Genomic DNA, 21,234 nt, shown 5'->3' with positions numbered 1-21,234 from the left:
AGAATAAATTTTTATTATTTTTAATTAATTAATTATTTTTTGTTTTTCAACCACACCCGTTTAATGCTCAGGGGTTACTTCTGGCTAAGCGCTCAGAAATTGCCCCTGGCTTGGGGGGACCATATGGGACACCAGGGGATCGAACCGCGGTCCTTCCTTGGCTAGCGCTTGCAAGGCAGACACCTTACCTCTAGCACCACCTCACCGACCCCCACAGAATAAATTTTAAAATAGTACTTACTATCTAAGCACACAAGAACAGTATCTCTCTCCAACTGTGTTACATGAATGGAATCTAACTGTTGGTTGCCTTGGGGGAGAAAAGAAGGTTCCAGTTAAATAACACACTTTAAATGAGAAAGGAAACACAAATCCTGATAGCCTTCAAAATTTAGCACAAAAGCTTTATTTTGAAATGATGTTACTAAAAATGTCAACACGTCAACATTAAAGCACAAATATAAATAAGTTCTTTGTATAGCTAACGGAGCTAAGAAAGTTCAATGATTACATCTAATTAATATCTCAGTTGGCTCTAGAAAGGTGAATTACAAAATATAATGAAGCAACGGGTGAATAGGGAGGAAGGAGTAGGATGAATACTATAAAAGGTCTAGATTTTTCTGTATATTTAAAAGTAAATATAACTTATGGGGCCGGAGAGATAGCATGGAGGTAAGGCGTTTTCCTTGCAAGCAGAAGGACGGTGGTTCGAATTCCGGCATCCCATATAGTCCCCTGAGCCTGCTAGGGGTGATTTCTGAGCTTAGAGCCAGGAATAGCCCCTGAGCATTGCCAGCTGTGATCCAAAAACCAAAAAAATATAAAAATAAAAATAAAATGAAAGTAAATATAACTTATTTATAATGCATAGTATTACATACATTAGCCAGGGAAAACAGAAATAAAACAAGGTGAAACACAGAACCCCTGAGATAAAAACAGGCCAATAATTCAGAAAAAGCAAAAGATGAACACAACTGTGTCATTTCCTTCCTGAGGCATTTCCTTGTGTAGGGCTATGAATTCAAACACAGTAAGCAAGAACAGGAGGCAAGATTTGTCACTCTACTGATATTAACAGGGGTGCTTCAAGTAACAAATGTTAACAGATGTCATGAAACTTATGTGAGATGATCTTTTTGTTGAATAATTCATTTTAGGCAGTCAGTGTGCTTGAATAGTCTGAGAAGATTTTATATTATCCACAGCAATCATTCTAAACTATCCCTCTGTTAAGTCCAAAGGTCCTTTCCCTAGAATTGTGTACTAAATAAATACAAAGTTTTATGTATAGCTAACCCTTAACCACAACATGGGTCCAATTCTATATATGGATTTTTCTTGTAAACAGATGAGGGTCTGGAGAGACTTAAGTCATATGCCTTGCATGCATCTGATCCCAATTTGATCTTTGCACCTCATGTTCATTAAAGTCTTGCCGGGTACAGCCATGGAGGCCCTTAAGTCTCCTGAGAATCTCTTGGGAGACCACCCTTCTGCAACAACAACAACAACAACAACAAAAAAACCCATGTGACATGAGCTTACAATATCAATAAAAGGTAGAGGACTGTAAATGCTTTTTACAGCTTTCACATTTTTTTTCTCTTAGCTTACTTTAAGTTTTTAGTATATAATATATATGACAGAAGAAGTCAGTCTTAGCATCAATTTTGTTATCAGAAAGGCTTTCAATCAATGAAAGGTTATTAGTAGTTAAGTTTTGGGGAAATCAAAACTGATACATGGTGTTCTTATTCTTTTGGAGACCTGTATACCTAAAACCCTACATTGCTAAAGGGTAAACATTTTATTTTGGGGTGATAATAGATCTCCCAATACCCATGTACAATGAAAACTCCAGATCTACAAATATGATAATCTATTGGTTTCTCTGACAACACTAGAAAAAGATTTTCTCTGTAAATGTATTTATTTAATATAGATTTACTGAGTTTTGATATACTAAGTATCACTCTCAGAGATAAAAAGATACTTCAAAAAACAGATTAAGAATAAAAGAGTCTTGAAATAGGAGTTCATTTTAATTATAATTGTTGCCATTTCAAGGCATAGACTCATGATTTAACAATGAACATGAGAGGGTAGGAGAAACAGTATAGGAGCTATGGCGCTTGCCTTGCATACAGCTGACCCCAGTCCAATCCCTGAGGTCACTTCTGAGCAGAGCCAGGAATAGCCCCTGAGCACTTCTGAGTATGGTCCAACCTACCCCCACCCCAAACCAAAAATAATGTCTGAGAACCAACAGTCACATATAAAAATGAAAAGGCTCAAGCCCAGAGAGCTGGTACAGCAGGCATGTTCTTATCTTGTAAGCAAGCATCAGCACCATATATGGACCACTGGATCACCCTGGATCACTGGATCATTACTAGATCACTACCTCTGGAAGTGATCCCTGAGCATAGTCAGGAGGAATAAGCTGTAAGCATCACCATGTATGGACCAAAATTAAAAAGAAAAAAAAGGGAAGAGAAAGAAAAAAGAAGTCCTAAAATAACAACTCTGAATAATTCTACCTTAAATTTGGTTCAAACTCTATTACTTCCTAATATTCTGTGCCAAAGATAGTTGCAAATACATATATAAAAACGGTGTAAAATGAATTATTCTATACTGTGTAATAATGACTAAAAAGAGTTGGAGCTAACTGCTAAGTAAATCTTACCAAGATTTGTTAATCTTTATTGGTAAGTAATTATTCCTTTTTGTAGTAACTATATAATAGGACAGGTTTCTATCTGGACTATTTATATATTAAGAGAAGGCAGAGGTGCAGAAGGGAGTAGGAGGATACAGAATTCATTCCTACTTGTTGTTCAGTGCATTCTGGAGCTGGTTTGTAACTGGTTGTTGAAGCTTTAGGAATTTTATGAGTCAGATGAAACGGGGGACTGCTACAAATAAGACTTCCCCATACCCCAGGTACTTGTTAAACATTTACCAGGACATCATTGGTTCAACATTAACTTCAGTAGTTTGCTCAGGTAAACACTTCTTATCATTTAGCCTATAAATCAGTCTTTAAGCAGGAGATACTGGGGAGCACTGGAATGACTTCCAGGTGGGGGTAGTAGTAGTCTTGGATGCAATTTGGGCTGCTGTTTATTTACTTAAAAAAAGTAGCTATCCAGGGGAACACTATTTTCCTGAAAAGGGGGCAGCTGAACAAGTAAGTTAAGTCAAGCCTCTGGTATAAGTGATAAAAACCCAAAGATAATTAAACTTATGATATAGGTAACACACTTCTTCACAAGGTGGCAAAAAATAAAGGGTAGGCAATAATGAAATAAACAGTCATATTGAAGCTTGCTTTACTTTCATAGTTTATGTATAAAGGGGTTTGGTAAACCTGGGGTTACAAATGATCACCTAATATTCAATCACAACTAGTAGTAAACTGGCTAAATGAAGACCATTTCATTTCATTTAAGTTGATTTTCACATGAATTTCTCTCCCCCGATTTTCAAGTTTCAGAATAAACTTCCCAACCTTCTGAATTTTTGCTGAGGTATGCTTAATAAAATCACTGGCTAAGAAATGAAAATACTAGTGTCATTTCTGCTTCTGAAAAGCGCTTAAACTTATTGATTCTAAGGGGTGGAGGCAAAAACTAACCAGAAAAAAAGTAAGATCTTGTGCCAGAGTGATACTACAATGGGGAGGGCAGTTGCTTTGCACAAAACCAACCTGGATTTGATCCCTGATACCTACTCTGTATGATCCCCAGTTCTGTCAGGAGAGATCCCTAAGCACAGAGCAGAAGTTCTGAGCATGGCCAGGTATGACCCCAAACCAAACTACCAGCACAAAAAAAAGTTAAAAATCTCTTTACTTAAAGAAGCTAATAAAAACTGAAAATAATCTTGAAAAATTCATTTAGAAAGCTCAAAAAAGGCTGTTACTCAATCTTAAAAGACCATAAAATGTCAGGAATCACTGTAGTCATCCCTCTTTCCTTTGTTAAAATAACTTGAAGCAACATGCCTCAGGCAAAAAGATAATCTGTATGTATAGGATCCCCCAACTTGTTTAAGAAACCATGTTCTGCATCTACATCTAAGAGAGGCCCTACACATTGAATCTATTATGCTTTTCTTGTATGCAAAAATATCAATATTAAACCGTAAGATAAACATCACTTACCTGCACCAATTTCTGTAAACCATGAAGATGCAGAGTTCAAATTGATTGTCTCAAACTGAACTACCTGATTTACTTCAGAACCCTTGCTAATAGCTACACAGACCATAGGATATTCCTGTTCTGGTATTACCAGCATTTCAAAAACATTCAGAGGACTTGGCAAAGGAAAATCAAAGTGCTGTAAAACACAAATATAATTGTAATTTAGAATCAATTCCCCTATTCACATTGCTGATGAACAAAGGCAATGAAAATAATTTTTTCATTTTCTTGATTGATTTAGTTCTAAAAATTCATGATTTTTAGAAAATTTTAGATTTTCAGATTTTGGAAATGATCATGAAAGTTGAATAGCCTATAAAAATATTTTAGTAAACCAGACATATAACTTTTATGGCTGTGATTCATCTGAAAATTTATTTATACAAGTTCAAGTCTTTCATAAAAAAAAACATTTGAAACAGAGGTACTGTGATTTACAATAATGTTAATGATACATAATTCTGACACCACACCTATCACTAGCATACTTACCTCCCTAACTCAACTTCCCCAATGACCCCTCCCTTTAGCTCTCTGCCCAAAATAAACCTCAGTTTTGTGAATCAGTTCTCTTATTGTATTGCCTTTGGCCCTTTGTTGCTATTTTACTGTGTATTTTTAAGTTCCCCATATGAGATATCATTCTGTATCTGTCCCTTTCTTGTGACTTCACTCAGCATGATATCCTCTAGTTCTATCCATGTTATAGCAAACTACATGATTGTTCTTAGAGCTTCATTATATTCCTTGTGTGTATACATACACACACACACACACACACACACACAGACACACCCATGACTTCTTGATCCATTTATTGGAAATTTGGGTTGTTGGCTATTGCATAAAGTGCTTTATTCTTTACTACTTTATGAATATATGTATATCTCTGAATTAATATTTTTATATTTTGAGGCTAGATGCCAATAAGTGATTTCACTGAGTTGTATGAGAGTTGGCTATTGCATAAAGTGCTTTATTCTTTACTACTTTATGAATATATGTATATCTCTGAATTAATATTTTTATATTTTGAGGCTAGATGCCAATAAGTGATTTCACTGAGTTGTATGAGAGTTCTATTCCTATTTTTAAGAAAGATCCTATAGAGGCTAGACAAATAACATTTTCACCAATAAGTGGATGAAGGTTCTACAGAGGAAATCTTAACACAAAAACCCCAAACAAAATTAATGCCTATATAGAATCACAGGTATGCTAACTCAAGTTGGCAGCAATGGATCTTATACTTTAGCTTCATTGACATACTGTTTTCTAAAGAAGAAACCATAAAACTAAAGTAATATATAAAAGTATATATACCTTTATCAACATGAATTTCTGCATTGGCTCATACCACTGAAGTAAAACAATTCCAGACTGTAAAGCTCCACAGAGGTATTTATGGCCCGTGTAAGGGTTTCTGACTGCAAGGAAACAAAATAGATCCAAAACACTGAATAGCAATGTTGATATAAAAGTACTAGTTAAAAGTAACAATCAAGGGGCAGGAGGATATTGCAGCGGGTCAGGTGCTTGCCTTACATGTGGCCAAAATGGGTTGGACCCCAGGCACCACATTTGGTCCCCAAACTATCTCCAGGACTGTTTCCTGAATACAGAAGACCAGAGTGTGATCCAAAAACAAAAAGCAACAACTAAGTTAATCTCATCTAGAAGCAAATATATGCTATGTTTCTAAAGATAGTTGATACATGTGAAAAAGCAATAATATAAAAAACAGGATAGAAGCTGCCTGAAATTATTATTTAGCTGATAAAAGGAACAACTAATTGTTTCTGCTCACTAGGATGACAAGAGAAGAACGTAAAGCAGGTTAACTTTTCTTTTGGCTTCACTATTCTTTCCTTTTAGTCTTACTATCTAAATTTTAATTACACACATTTATTTCTGAATATGAAGATTCTTAAGCACAGGACACTTTTAGAAGAAAAGTATTTTAGAACTTGAGCAATAGAGTAGAGGGTTGATCTGGACTTAATCCTTGGCACTCCATATGGTCCCAAATCTCCAGGAATGATCCCTGAGTTCAGAGCCAGGAGTACCACTGCCAAGTGTTGCCCGAATAAAACAAAACAAAAAACCCAAACAATATTTTAATACTAACGTCGTATGAGTGCTTTGAAAAGAGTGAATTCTGACAGTAAAGTATAAGAAGCAAATTTAGTTTGTTTCATTTTTGGTAGGGTGATTAATTGCTATCTGTTTAAGATAAGACACAAATAACTATTTTATAACTTAATAAAGATGTACCTTCCTTAATAAATCTCTACAAAAACCCATATTGGCTAGTCCTTCTTTCCAATTTAACTCCCATCAGCCTAAGAATATAATGATCATTCTATTTGTTGTAAGCTTCAGTTTATGAGCTTCTATCTTAGATCTTGATTTTTATCTTAAGCTCCTAGGCCTGTATCTTGGAAATTTGTTAACAGACACAGATCTAAATCTTTCTAAAAAAAAGTTCACATAATTTGCTTTTAATAAAAGTATACTGTGAAACCATGCAGCATAAAGACCAATGTTAGGCTAACTGATTAAAGAAAACAGGAAACTAGGACTCCATTTTCCGAAGCTATGGACCAAGTTTGAATCCATATTATTACTAGTCCATAACAAGTATCTCATGCAGCTGTATGACGGTGAAGTGAGGTGGCATAATGGTGTAGTCCTGATTTCAACCGTGCCCCCAAAGAGGACTGGTCTTAGTTCTCTCCTCTGGAGGAAACCTGAGTTCAGAAATATAGGAGTATCTTTGTTTGCTTAGGGCCTTATCTAACATATAATTTTGAGTTGGTGCTGGCAACATCAATTGGATAATTTTAGAGTGGGGATAGTCATGCTAGAAAGACCAAGAGTGTGACTGAGGGTGGGGTTGCATCAGTGTCCCTCCAGAAAGATTGTTTACAAGTAATCAAGCCAATTAATCATGCCTGTGTGATGGATTCTAGACAATGAAGTTGGTGTAAACTTCCCTGGTAAGCAATACTGCATATGACATGTTATTATTAGAAAAGCCATTCTGTCCACTACACCATGGGTAAGACCACAGATGCTCAACATGTGGTACTTTTTCTGGACTCTGACCTATGTACTTTCCTCCTGGCTGATTTTCACACATTGTTTCTCTTTAATAAACAATACCATGAATAAAATCACATTTTTCTTGACTTTTGGGAGGCCATTCACTGCATTTTTGGGAGGATCATAAGGTGCCAGGGATCAAATCCAGGGCACTCACATGAAAAGCTCATGTTCTAGTTCTTTGAGCTTCTCCTTGGCCCTCAAACGTAACTGCTTTTTAGTGGTTCTGTGACTTCAAGCAAAATCTTAAATTTGAGGAATTTGGGGACTCCTCAAACTTGTAATTGCTATCATAACTAAAGATACTCACTTTTGTGCTGACTATTCCCTTTAGCTTCATAACTGGTTAGTACTACAATAATAATATTCATAAAGTACTAAGCAGTGGATAACTGACCCATAATTAAAACATTTCATAAGTGAAAGTTAGGGGCTGGAGAGATAGCATGGAGGTAAGGCGTTTGCCTTTCATGCAAGAGGTCATCGGTTCGAATCCCAGCGTCCCATATGGTCCCCCGTGCCTGCTAGGAGCAATTTCTGAGCATGGAGCCAGGAGTAACCCCTGAGCACTGCCGGGTGTGACCCCAAAAAAAACCACAAAAAAAAAAAAAAAAAAGTGAAAGAGCATTAGCAGAGATACAGCCTCAGAGACTACAATTAAAAATTTTTTTGGGTGGCCAGAGAGATAGCACAGCCACGTTTGCCTTGCAAGCAGCCGACCCAGAACCTAAGGTGGTTGGTTCGAATCCCGGCATCCCATATGGTTCCCTGTGCCTGCCAGGAGCTATTTCTGAGCAGATAGCCAGAAGTAATCAACCCCTGAGCACCACCGGGTGTGGCCCAAACCCCCTCCCCCTCCAAATTTTTTTTTGAAAACACTATATCTGAGAAAATGAAGGTTATCAGGGTCAGAGAGATGGAGCATGCAGAAGACCTAGGCCTGATTCCTGACACTACATGGTATTCTGAGCACAGCCAGGAGTGATATTATGAAAAATAAAAACAATTAGGGCTCTTCTCTCCAAACATTGCTCTGTCATGGCCCTCTATACTACTTCAATGGCTTTTTATAAACCCACATGGATTCTTTCTACCTTATCTAACAATGTTCTTTAGATCATATTTTGTGGGGAGGCCTTACAGAACTGAACTCGAGTCCTTCAAGCTATCTTGTTGGTTTCTTTCATGTAATTTTAAAGATGCTAAAGTTCTAACTACTCAATATGATAAACAGCATTTACTCACCTATGCAACATTTGTGACAACCCTTTGTATCAGGAATCTTTGTCGTTAAAGCAAACTTTCTGAAAACATAGGACAATAATAAATGTATCAACTACAGTGTCTTCCAAACAGTGATCTATTAATCTGTTGAACTAGAACCCATTAAGAATTTTTTAAAAACTGGGCCGGAGTGATAGCACAGCAGGTAAGGCATTTGCCTTGCAATGAAGCCAACCTGGGGTTAATCTCTGGCATTCCCTATGATACCCCGAGCCTGCGGGGAGTGATTTCTGAGTGTAGAGCCAGGAGTCACTCATGAGTGATGCCTGGTGTGGCTCAAAAATCAAAACAAAACAACAACAAAAAGAATTTTATAAAATCTGGTACTGAAACAATAGTACAGAAGGGAGGGTGTTTGCCTTGCCCATGACTGGCCAAGGTTTGACTTCCCAGCATCTCATGTGGTCCCCTAAATTTGCCAGGAATGATTCTGAGCACAGAGCCAGGAGTAACTCTGGGCACTGCTGTGGTCTAAAAACCAAAAACCAAAAAAAAAAAAAAAGAACAAAACCTTAGCTTTTACCCCAAAATGAGACTGAAGGAGGCCTGGGAATATGTATTAAAAAAGTGTAAAAACAATGATCTCTTGCATTATATATTAAGTATATATACTTTAGCAGAAATAACATTTTATATTAAGAAAAAAATTCTTTTAGTGACCTAGGATAATGACTGCTTTGAAAACATACTAATTACTTTCACTTGCAGCAGAATAAAAATATTTTGTACCTTGGTAGTATGCGGTCTGGAAACCTATGGGTCTGAATGTGGGCAGCTAATCCTGGTTTTTTGGCTTGTTCAAACAAAGCTATAAGATTATGAGAGTAGAGCTGAAAAGTTTTTCCTGTAAAAGAGAAACATGTTACTTTTATTAGAATTCTTAATTGTGGAGAATGCAATTTTCAAGCAAAAAAAACAATAACACATAATTACCTTCTAAAATGAGGAATCCAGGTATGTTTAAAGAGGCAAGCAAAAGAAACAAACCAAAAAAACAAAACCAAAAAAACCCAGTTAATATTATTGTGAGATAACAGATAAAATTATTTAAAACAAAGTAAATTATTATGTTCCCTTAAACACAAGTCAGGCATATTCTAACTATTAAATGATATGAGCAATAGATAAATCTCAATGAAGACAGCTTGGAAATCATTAAACATCCTTTTATAATAGATATATTTAGATTGATGCACAGAATTATGTTAGTATGCCATGGAAAATTCTACAATTATAGGGAAGCATAATTAACACTGAGATTATTCTTTTATCAACCACCACTTGAAATCAAACAATATCCTCTTTGTAAATACTGTGACCAGCTCAAATACATAAATTCAAGAAGAAACTCAGGCTAGCATTAGTAGGAAGTCATCAAGTTATCATACATATATATTATAAATTATGAAAGTCATATATCTTAAACTAGACATATTTCATGATCATCTATCTATAAATGACATGGCTAATCAACACTAGAAGTTTAAAGTGTAAGTAGGTCAAATGCACACTTTATCCTGGAAAGCCTGAGTGAGTAAATAAAAGCTTGGTTGGGGTGGAGAGATAATAGAGGGAGTAAGGTACTTGCTTTACATTCAGCTGACCTGGGTTCGATTCCTAGTACACCATATGATCCTCTAAGTTCTATGACCAGTGCTTCCTGAATGCCACTGGGTATGGCCCTCAAACAAAAACAACTCTAAAACATCTTCCTATCTTTCCTCCTGCAAGGCTAGGATATAGTCCTCATATATCTAATGGAATACAGAGTATGAAAATACATCAAACAAAATAATTGAAAAAGAAAAAGAATTCTTAACGATTATCCAGATTTTAAAAGGGGTATTATTTTTGGTGAAGGACATATATTCTTTTATTTTACAATCAGAATCAAAGTTAGTAACAAACTTCAAGGCAGAAAGTTAAACGATATGAAAAATAGGTTTGGTGGGTCATAAAAATGGAAAATAAGCCTATATATTACCCTTAACAACAATCAAAAAAGAAAAACACACACAAAAATGTAAAGTTCAAATAGGTTGCTCTGCAATCCATGTCTATATAAAACTTCAAAGTCTTATATGTCCAAAACGGTTAACCTATGGTCCAGAATTCTACCAGCAAACGCTATATACATTGGTCTTCCCAATGTATCTGGAACATTCTTTCATTTAGTCCTCACAATAACCTTAATAGGCTTGTTATTCCTGTATCACCCTCATTTTACAATTGAGAAAATGAAGAGAATAACTTGCTCAAGACTACAGCGAAGGAACTAGAATAATTCTACTGAATCTTCCCCTTTTACTGTTAATTCTCAATGGAGGGACGCAACAGTAAAAAGAATGGTGAAGAGGACTCAGTAGAAAGGATGGCTTCAGACTGACAATCACAGTGACAGTCCTTAGGTGTTTTGAGACTGGGTATCATTACTACTGGCCCCAAGAGCCCCAGGAAGCCACTTGTCCCCTGCCATACACACAAACTTAACTGAAGACAGGCTTTCTCTCAAAGATTCTTTCCATTCTTTGTTACTAGGGAAAAATCTACTTGTCTGAAAAATATTACTAAAAAATTTTTTTTTTGTTTTTGGGCCACACCTGGTGGTGCTCAGGAGTTATTCCTGGCTCCATGTTCAGGGACCACTCCTGATAGACTCTAGGAATTATATGGGATGCCAGGACTTGAACCTGGATTGGCCATACCCAAGGTAAATGCCCTACCTGCTACCTATTGCTCTGGTCCCTACTCTTAAAAAATTTATATTAAATTATAGTTATCCTGAATGACTTTAAAATAGTGTACACTAAAATTAATTTCTCTGCTGATCTATGAATTATTTTTATAACATTTTCAACATAGACATACCTGATAATGACATCAAAGTGTTATTGATAACATAGAGCCAAGTACATTTCCGTGGAAATAACTAAAGAAAAAAGAAGACAGTTAAAACTCTTCTATTTTATTTTCCTTCACCTAATTAAAAGGCACTAATTGTCACTCCTTTTAAGCTTCTTAAATTCCACAATCTGAAAAAGTATTAAAACAACCACTTTGGGGGATTCTTTTATTTTTAATTAATATCTTTATTTAAACACCTTGATTACAAATATAATTGTAGTTGGGTTTCAGTCATGTAAAAAACACCCCCTTCACCAGTGCAACATTCCCATCACCAATATCCCAAATCTCCCTCTTCCCCACACCCCCCACCTGTTCTCTAGACAGGCTTTCTACTTCCCTTATTCATTCACATTGTTAGGATAGTCTTCAATGTAGTTATTTCTCTAACTGCACTCATCACTTTTTGTGGTGAGCTTCATGTTGTGAGCTGGACCTTCCAGCCCTCCTCTCTTTTGTCTCTGGGAATTATTGTAAAAATATATTTTATTTTTCTTAAAACCCATAGATGAGACGATTCTGCGTTTATCTCTCTCCCTCTAACTTATTTCACTCAGCATAGTAGATTCCATGTACATCGATGTATGTATGGGAAAATTTCATGACTTCATCTCTCCTGATGGCTGCATAATATTCCATTGTGTGTATGTACCACCATTTCTTTAGCCATTCATCTGTTGAAGGGCATCTTGGTTGTTTCCAGAATCTGGCTGTTGTAAATAACGCTGTAATGTAGTGTGAGGAAGGGATTTTTGTATTGTATTTTTGTGTTCCTAGGGTATATCCCTAGGAGTGGTATAGTTGGGTCGTATGGAAGCTCAATTTCTAGGTTTTGGAGGAATCTCCATATGGCTTTCTATAAAAGTTGGACTAAACGGCATTCCCACCAGCAGTGAAAAAGAATTCCTTTTTCTCCACATCCCCGCCAGCACTGCTTGTTCTCATTCTTTGTGATGTGTGCCAATCTGTGTGGTGTTAGATGGTACCTCATAGTTGTTTTATTTGCATCTCCCTGATGATTAGTGATGTGGAGCATTTTTTCATGTGCCTTTTGGCTATTTGTATATCTTCTTGGCCAAAGTGTCGTTCATTTCTTCTCCCCATTTTTTGATGGGATTAGATGTTTTTTTCTCGTAAAGTTCTGTTAGTGCCTTGTATATTTTGGATATTAGCCCCTTATCTGATGGGTATTGGGTGAATAGTTTCTCTCACTCAGTGGGTGGCTCTTGTATCCTGGGCACTATTTCCTTTGAGGTGCAGAAGCTTCTCAGCTTAATATAGTCCCATCTGTTTATCTCTGCTTCCACTTGTTTGGAGAGTGCTGTTTCCTCCTTAAATATGCCATTAGTTTCATAACAACCACTTTTTATCATTTGGTAAAAATTTTACTTTTAGGAGGAAAATGTCTTTTAACATGAAAATGTAATAAACACAATTTTATTTAAATATTTAAATAAAATATTAAAAAATTATAAAACAATTTTAAATTGTTAAATATTAAAACAATTTTATTTTTTGGTTTTTGGGCCACACCTGGTGATGCTCAGGGGTTACTCCTGGCTATGCGCTCAGAAGTTGCTCCTGGCTTGGGGGACCATATGGGACACTGGGAGATCGAACCGCGGTCCGTCCTAGGCTAGCGCAGGCAAGGCAGGCACCTTACCTCTAGCACCACCACACCAGCCCCATATTAAAACAATTTTAAATTAATATTTTTTACTCAATTTTTTTCAAAGTAATTTCTTGAATTTAAGAAAAAAAGTGCAATTACCTGTTCCATAGTTGCCTCATGTAGCTCATTGAGATTCAATGTGTAAATACCATCTTCAGTTCCAAAAATAATGTACTGATCTAAAAACAGTTAAGATACATCACCAGAATTTACTACCATTTTCTGAATTATTTACCAAAAAACTCTAGAGAGAGAAAAAAAGACTCATATACTCAAAGTTCTTTTCTTTTCTTTTTTGTTTTTGGACCATATCCAGTTGTGCTCAAGGCCTATTCCTGGTTCTGTACTCAAGAATCAAGGACCATACAGGGTGCCAGGGATCAAACCTGGGTCAACTGTATGCAAGGCAAACAGATGTTTGCAAATTGTAATTCCTCTATGAAAATTCATACCACCTCCCCATCTCCCTTTTTGCTTCTCTCCTCTTCCCTCTCTTCTCTCTATCTCTCAAACCCTACTCCTTCCTTCCCTTCCTCTCTCCTTACACCTGTCTGTGTTCCAAGATCATTCCTGGAAGGCTTGGGGGACCATATGAGGTGCTGAGGATCAAAGCCAGGTCAGTCATGTGTACAGAATGCACCGTATCCATTAAATAAAATAACCCCATATGGGTTAATTTTTTTTATGACCCTTCTTTGTGAGGCTAGTTTTTTTTTTTTTTATGAACAAAACTTGCTTAGAAAGATGTGAGAAAGGGGGAAATGTATGTGAAAGCTTCTCTAGAGTGGAAAAAACAAGCAAGGAAACTAGCAAGTGAAGTAAGTTCAAGGAAGAATATGGGATTTTAGAACAAACCTATGATACCTTTACCTCTTCTCCCCAAGTTTACAAAAAAAAATTTGTAGAGAAGGTTCTTAAATCACTCTGCTCAAAATTTAGTTTAAAAATTATGCCATATTTATATCATTTATGCAAGTCATTTAACATCACAAAAAGCACCAGCTGACATAATGCTGTGTCAGAGAACATGGATGGCCTCAGCTTTTGATTTCTTGAGCTACAGCCCAACTTTGAGTTTAAAAAAATATTCTGTCTAATTCACTCTGGCTTTATTTTACTACTCACTATACAAATCTTTCAACTTAATTTTCCTATCTAAATTTGTTTATTATAGCTGTATATATATGTATACACACACACACACACACACACACACACACATATATGGAATGCAGGGAATCGAACCAGAGTCCATCTAGTGTTGGTAATTGGCACATTCAAAGCAAATACACTACTGCTATGCTATCACTCTGGCCCCAAGAAATAAATTCCTATCTAAGAAATTTCATCCTGAGATATAGCACAGTGAAATGAGCAGGGTACTCTTTCTGTCCTTCAGTGTCTCACTCTCTGAAAAGTCTTCTTAACCTCAAAAAGGAGGGTCATGTGTCAATTTTATAGCATCTGAGAACTAATGTCTGTCAAAACTGAGGAGTAGGTGTGCCATACAACCTTTTTCCAGCTTTGAGGCATTTAAAAGGTCTGTGGTAGGACAGAAGAAAATACTGTGTGTGTGTGTGTTAGTATGTGTGTGTGTGTGTTTGTATGTGTGTGTGTGTGTGTGTGTGTGTGTGTGTGTGTGTGTGTATCTATATATATAGTGCTTTGGGGCCACACTTGGTGTCGTTCAGGGTTTACTCCTGGTTCTGCATTCAGAAATTGCTCCTGGCAGGCTTGGGGAACCATATGGGATGCCGGGAATCGAACCTGGGTCTGTCCCCAGTCGTCCTTATGCAAGGCAAATGCCCTACTGCTGTGCTATATTTTCAGGCCCAATAGAGCTGTATAATTTAACATAGCATATCAAATAAAGAAAATTAAATAAAATTTATAAATCATGATATCCTGAAACAATAAAAGCACAATTAATATTATACTTTAGTTTCTAAATAATATTTTCTAATAAAAATCTCCATGGCATATTGGAGAAAAGAATGATTCTATTTCTATAAGAAAAATGTAGGGTGAGACTAGAAATCATACTATACATACAAAGTAAAAATATAAGAACGGAAGAAAGGCATATGTTAAACAAAAGAACACAGGAACTCTTATTGATCAAAAATTCTGGGACTACTTACTGCCAAAATAAATAGTGGGACCATTCCTCTACGATTTTCTTTGGAGACACCAATCTATCAGGTATGCTGGTATTTGGGCTGATATCACCAGGGCTTTATTGGAGCACTCCTCTACCCCCACTCCCCATTCTCCTTCTTTTGGAGGTGTGGCAGTTGGAACAAAGCCCACAACCTCAAAGGGCTGTAGTCAACAGTACAGCTGGTAGGGCACTTGCTTTACATAAGGTTGAACCAGGTCCCATCCTTGGTATCTCATATGGGTCCTTGAAGCCCACCATGAGTGATCCCTGAATGCACAGCCCAGAGTAAGCCCTGAGCAGCCTTGGACAGTGCTGGGTGTGGCCAAGGCCTTTCCACACAAATGACTATATACAATAAACCACAGTTCAGTTACTCACAACATATGCTTCTAAAAATTTATAATAAAAAGCTTAGAAATTTTACCTTTTGTATCAGGATGTATCCAGGACGTTGCACAATTAATTTTCAAAGGGCAGCCATCAAAAACTTTGGAAAAACATGCTCCCATCTATTTATTGAGAAAGAAATGTAGATGTATTTGATAAGGTAATTTTTTATATTTTCTAGGAAAACAGTTAAAATTACTGTGAAATGTTAAACTTACTCGTAAGTTGCATAACTGTGCAAGTAATAAAATTACCTGTGATCAAAAATATATATTTTCTATAGCTAATCACTATATACCAAAAGTCTCATTCAAAAGTCTCATTTTAGAGCAAAAATGTCCAATTTGTTGAAACAGCTATGTATGTCAATGATACATTTTGGGACATTAAGTCACCATTTAATGACCAATATTAATATGAATAATCATAGCTGTCGTATTATTGTGATTATAGTACCATAATAGTAAAAATAGACAAGGTCTTACATTTATCTGACAAGAGTATAATATATAAAGTAACCCATTTATAGAACTGGCTTACTACTGTAAAGATAACAAATATTAGCATTTTTTAAAAAATATTGTTAATACACAAGTACTACTTGTGTATAGTCCAGTGTGAAAATGAGTTTGCAAATAGAAAAATATTTAACCCATAATGAAGATACTACTACTATCATATTAAAATTCACTTGGTCTTTGTAAATAAATCTGAAATGTAATTGTCAGTTTAAAAGCAAACAAATTCAAAATCATTTCAAATTTTAATGCAATGTAGAGTACATCGCTTAAAACACAGCATGCCCAAATGTATGTAAACTTTTCTACTTTAAAATATTCTTCCTGGGGCCGGGTGGTGGCGCTAGAGGTAAGGTGCCTGCCTTGCCTGCCCTAACCTTGGACAGACCCCGGTGCGATCCCCCGGCGTCCCAGAAGCAACTTCTGAGCGCATAGCCAGGAGTAACCCCTGAGCATTACCGGGTGTGGCCCAAAAACCAAAAAATAAATAAATAAATAAATAAATAAATAAAATAAAAAATAAAAATTCTTCCTATCAACAATTCAATTTCTACTGCTGTTTTGAAAGAGATAAACAGCGCTAAGTAGTCCTCATACAAACATTTCTTACCAGCACTTTTGGGGTGGGGGGAAGGCCATTGATGGCAGGTTTCTGTAAGAAAAATAATTAATATTGTCAAAATCTAGTCTTAAAGATCCTTTTCTCTATTTAAAAATTCAGCTCTTCAAATTCCTGAATTAAATAGACTATCCCCATGCATGATAAATACTGCATTAGTTTGTAATGTATTGCTAAGTGCCTGTTATACCTACAGGGAAGTCTCGCTTGTCCTTTTTTCGTGGCAACTGTGGAGCTTGTGCTGACCCTTCTGTATTTTCACTCATCAGTTTTGAAATACCATCACCATTGCCTAGAGAGAATCATAGTTAAAAGTTTCAGTGACTAAGTAAGTAGGTTCCCTGAAGACATAACTAACAACACCCCTTATTCCCTAACATTTTTCCTACTTGGGTGACATTTTATTGGGAAATATTCACTACTAATAGATAAGTCACATGCTATTGGTGTCTCTTTAGACTACGATAAGACAGCACTGCATATTTAGCAGTGGCTTAAAACTATGAAAACAACAATGCCTTTCTATATTATTAAATCAAAATTAAATAACCAAGTGCCTCTCAAAAACTGGATCTCTTGGGGTAGGCACGGTGGTGCTAGAGGTAAGGTGTCTGCCTTGCCAGCGCTAGCCTAGGACGGACCGCAGTTTGATCCCCTGGCGTCCCATATGGTTCCCCAAGCCAGGAGTGACTTCTGAGCGCATAGACAAGAGAAACCCCTAAGCGTCACCGGGTGTGGCCCAAAAACCAAAACCAAAAAAACCTGGATCTCATTTACCTTTAGAGTTCTATTCTTTGAGTTTACACCATAGGTGCTTCTTTTGTGCTTTTTATCACACTAGACTACTTACAACACGTTGCAGCTGTTCAGTCTTTCCTTTCTAGAGTGCATGCCAACATTTCACAAAATAACTTGAGATCACCTCCCCTAGAGTTTCATAGCTTCTCCTCACTCCCTCCAATATAGCTTGTTTTGTTTGTTTGTTTGTTTTTGTTTTGGGGTCTCAAGGGGTTATGCTCAGGGGTTACTCCTGACTATGCACTCAGAAATTGCTCCTGGCTCAGGAGACCATAGGGAACGCTGGGGATAAATCCCAGGTCCATCCTGGGTCAGCCACGTGCAAGGCAAACACCCTACCGCTGTGCTATTGCTCTGGCTCCTAATAGCTCATTTTTTGGTAACAAAATGTATAGCATAAAAATGTCTTAATAGCGCATATACATAGGTATAACTCTTAATGTAGACCCTGAATTTCTGGAGGGGAGAAAAATGCATTAGTAAAGGATTAAATTAGGACTGAACTACTGGGCTGAATCTATTTTAGCCCATTCCATGTAAAAAGTTAAAAATCTTCACAGGAGTAAGGTTTACTTATGTTAAAGGTTTACTTTAAGGGAAAGGGGGATAAGGGTAGGCACTCTTTAAAATAGGAACTCGATGGTTTTTCGTTTTCACTTTCACTTATTTACCCAAATCACAGTATCTGGCTGTATGTGCTCCAAGGCTGTTGATACTGCTAGCCATACCAATAGAGGAAGCCTCAGCAACAGGACCACAGCTTGGACTACTCTGTCTTCGGAGAATATGGGGTGCTCTGTTCTCTGAATCAGGGCACCGTTTTATAGTCGACGATTTTTCTTCATCTGGGAGGTTATCTTCAGGGTAGCTGTTGATCCTTGGCTAGTGGTAATAAGAGACAAACACACTTTATTAAGTTTGTGCAAGAAATAGTAACTTATCACTAGGCATCAAAGATTTGGGGAGGGAAATATGCCTGTTTTCCTTTCTTCCATAAAGTTGGACTCACTGAGAAAAATGAGCAAAGAGAACAAGAGTTAAGTTACTTTTTGAGCTTACAGTGTGAATTTGGTTTTGGAGCCACAGCTGGTGATCCTCAGGGATCATTTCTGGTTGTGCCTGGGGACCCTATGTGGTGCTGGGGTCAGCATGCAAGGGAAGTGTCTTAACCCCTATCTTATCTCTCCAGTAGTCATGTGATTTTTTCAATCAGCTGTAACACCAAACTAAAAATTTTTATAAGCAATAAAATAATGCAAACAATTCCCTAATATATTTAATAACTAGAAGCAAGCAAGGAATATGAATTTTTCTTGGTGGTGTTCGGAACTGAACCCAGGGATTTATGCAAGATGATCTGCCACTGAGCCATATTCCTCAGCTAAGATGAATCTTTTAAAATTTATTCAATGTAAATATTTTATTAATTAAACAAGGATTCATGCTCAAAATTTTTAAACAGCTCACCTTTGGAGGTAGGGGAGGTGGTATTGCACGTTTTGAGGTTGATCTAGTACAGTAAGAAAAAAAGCAATTTATGGTGATAAACGACCATAACATAAAACAAAGACACCAATATATGTGCATTAATATTTGCTTATATTCATATTCAGGGGATATAAAGACAAGATACAAAACATAGAACCTCCAAACCTAAGACATCATTCAATCAAATATAATTAGTATGATCATAACAAAATATTTTTTTGTTTGTTTTTTTGTTTTTTTGGGTCACACCCGGTAATGCTCAGGGGTTACTCCTGCCTATGCGCTCAGAAGTTGCTCCTGGCTTGGGGGACAATATGGGACACCAGGGGATCGAACCGCGGTCCGTCCAAGGCTAGGACAGGAAAGGCAGGCACCTTATCTTTAGCGTCACTGCCTGGCCCCCATAATAAAATATTTTATAAAATAAGTACAAAAGGGTTTGTTTTGTTGGGGGGGGGGTGTTCACACCCGATAGTGCTGAGGGTTCATTCCTGGCTCTGAGATCAGGGAATTTCTGCCAGGGCTCGGGTGACCATATAGGGTGTGGGGGATAGAACTCAGATCAGCCATGTATAAGGCAAGCACACTACCTGCTGTATTGTCTCTTTGATAGCCCACAAAATTCTTTTTCACATTTGTCACATTTAATATGTGATAAAAATGAACTTATATAATCAAGTCTTTTGCTACTACACTAATATGTTCTACAGATCAGCAATATAGGCACTAAAAATGGTAATAAGTGACTTTCTATAGTTACTAATTTAGAATCTACATTCTAACAAGATTTACAGATGTAGTCCAGGTACATCATTGGGAATCACTGACCTATTCCACTTATTATACTCTTATCCTCAGTCATAGCCATCAATTCAAAGCTTTCGTTCTCTATAGAATCCAGTCCTGAGAAATAAATTTTATGGTAGGTTTGGAAAACTTCTAAATAAAGAACCTGGCTATAAATACAGTAGGCTTTACAAACTACTCAGTGTTCTAAGCTACTCAAATCTCTGAAGTAAGAAAGCAATATGAAATAATATATAAACTACCAAGTATGGCTGTAGTCCAACAAACCTTTATCAAATCTGAAATTTAAAGCTGACATAATTTCCACATTCAATATTTTTTTTTAATTTTTATTTTGATCATAGTGGCTTACATATTGTTGACAATAATATTTTAGGTACATATTTACATAAAATCAGGGGGGATTCCCATCACCAAATTGTCCTCCCTACACCTCCGTTTCTGTCCTACCTCCCATTTCCTTTTCCCTCACCCCAGGGCGGCTAGAATCCACATTCAATATTTTTAAAACCAAAAAATTACTAGGAATATCTTTTTTTTTTTTTTTTTTTAGTTTTTAGGTCATACCCGGCAGCGCTCAGGGGACCATATGGGATGCCGGGATTTGAACCACCGACTTTTTGCATGCAAGGCAAACGCTTTACCTTCATGCTATCTCTCTGGCCCCAGAAATAACATTTTTGTGTATAGTACAAAAAAATACATTCAATATTCTACATTCAATATTTTTAAAACCAAAAACTCCTACAAATATCATTTTATTTTGTGTGTAGTACAAAAAAAGAAAAAGAGTAGTCAGCCAATCTCAGATCTCTAGGTAGGCAGTTTTACAATGGGAAAAGACATCATGTAATTTTTAAAAAGATAAAGATTATTATATAACAAATCAATCCCTCCCCTCCATATTGCTTACATGAATCAAGTAATATAAAGATACTAAGCTAGACAACAACTCACTTGCCAGTATTTGCACCATCAAAAAAAGGATTCCACTGTAATACATAGTTTGGGTCTGAGGACATTCCCTGTTAAAATAAAAAGAAAAGAGTTTAACATGTTAGCTTTATAATCAATATTCACTATTTTATGTGTCTCAAGAAAATATTGAATCATGATTATATTGGCTTTTAAACATAAAAATCTTTGGCTAGATTTGTTGTCACATGACATATGTTGCTCAATGACTCATTCTCAGTTGACTTAAATTTAAGAAATTCCATGAGCATATCTAGCCTCTTCACAACATGTTAGTATTTACAAAGCAGCAGAATGAAA

The 21,234-nt window shown here is 36.5% G+C and overlaps 1 protein-coding gene across 2 annotated transcripts in view; it reads right to left on the bottom strand.

Annotated features, from left to right (window-relative positions):
- The window catches only part of MAP4K5 (mitogen-activated protein kinase kinase kinase kinase 5), a 110,303-nt gene that overhangs the window by 7,600 nt on the left and 81,469 nt on the right, over positions 1 to 21,234 (bottom strand). The window contains exons 15-27 of one of the 2 annotated variants that reach the window (XM_049767044.1): positions 20,917 to 20,984; positions 19,132 to 19,174; positions 18,336 to 18,546; positions 17,061 to 17,158; positions 16,858 to 16,899; positions 15,767 to 15,851; positions 13,281 to 13,360; positions 11,474 to 11,534; positions 9,335 to 9,449; positions 8,567 to 8,625; positions 5,540 to 5,643; positions 4,175 to 4,352; positions 242 to 310 (exon numbers count right to left, since the gene is read on the bottom strand). In XM_049767044.1, the coding sequence (XP_049623001.1) occupies positions 242 to 310; positions 4,175 to 4,352; positions 5,540 to 5,643; positions 8,567 to 8,625; positions 9,335 to 9,449; positions 11,474 to 11,534; positions 13,281 to 13,360; positions 15,767 to 15,851; positions 16,858 to 16,899; positions 17,061 to 17,158; positions 18,336 to 18,546; positions 19,132 to 19,174; positions 20,917 to 20,984 (1,213 nt within the window). The remainder of the gene's footprint in view (positions 1 to 241; positions 311 to 4,174; positions 4,353 to 5,539; positions 5,644 to 8,566; positions 8,626 to 9,334; positions 9,450 to 11,473; positions 11,535 to 13,280; positions 13,361 to 15,766; positions 15,852 to 16,857; positions 16,900 to 17,060; positions 17,159 to 18,335; positions 18,547 to 19,131; positions 19,175 to 20,916; positions 20,985 to 21,234) is intronic. The other variant, XM_049767053.1, reaches the window with a different exon arrangement.

Source organism: Suncus etruscus, chromosome 2 (assembly GCF_024139225.1).
Source record: "Suncus etruscus isolate mSunEtr1 chromosome 2, mSunEtr1.pri.cur, whole genome shotgun sequence".
Taxonomy (NCBI): domain Eukaryota; kingdom Metazoa; phylum Chordata; class Mammalia; order Eulipotyphla; family Soricidae; genus Suncus; species Suncus etruscus.
Note: the sequence above shows the minus strand (reverse complement) of the source record. Positions and strands in the feature narration are given on the sequence as shown.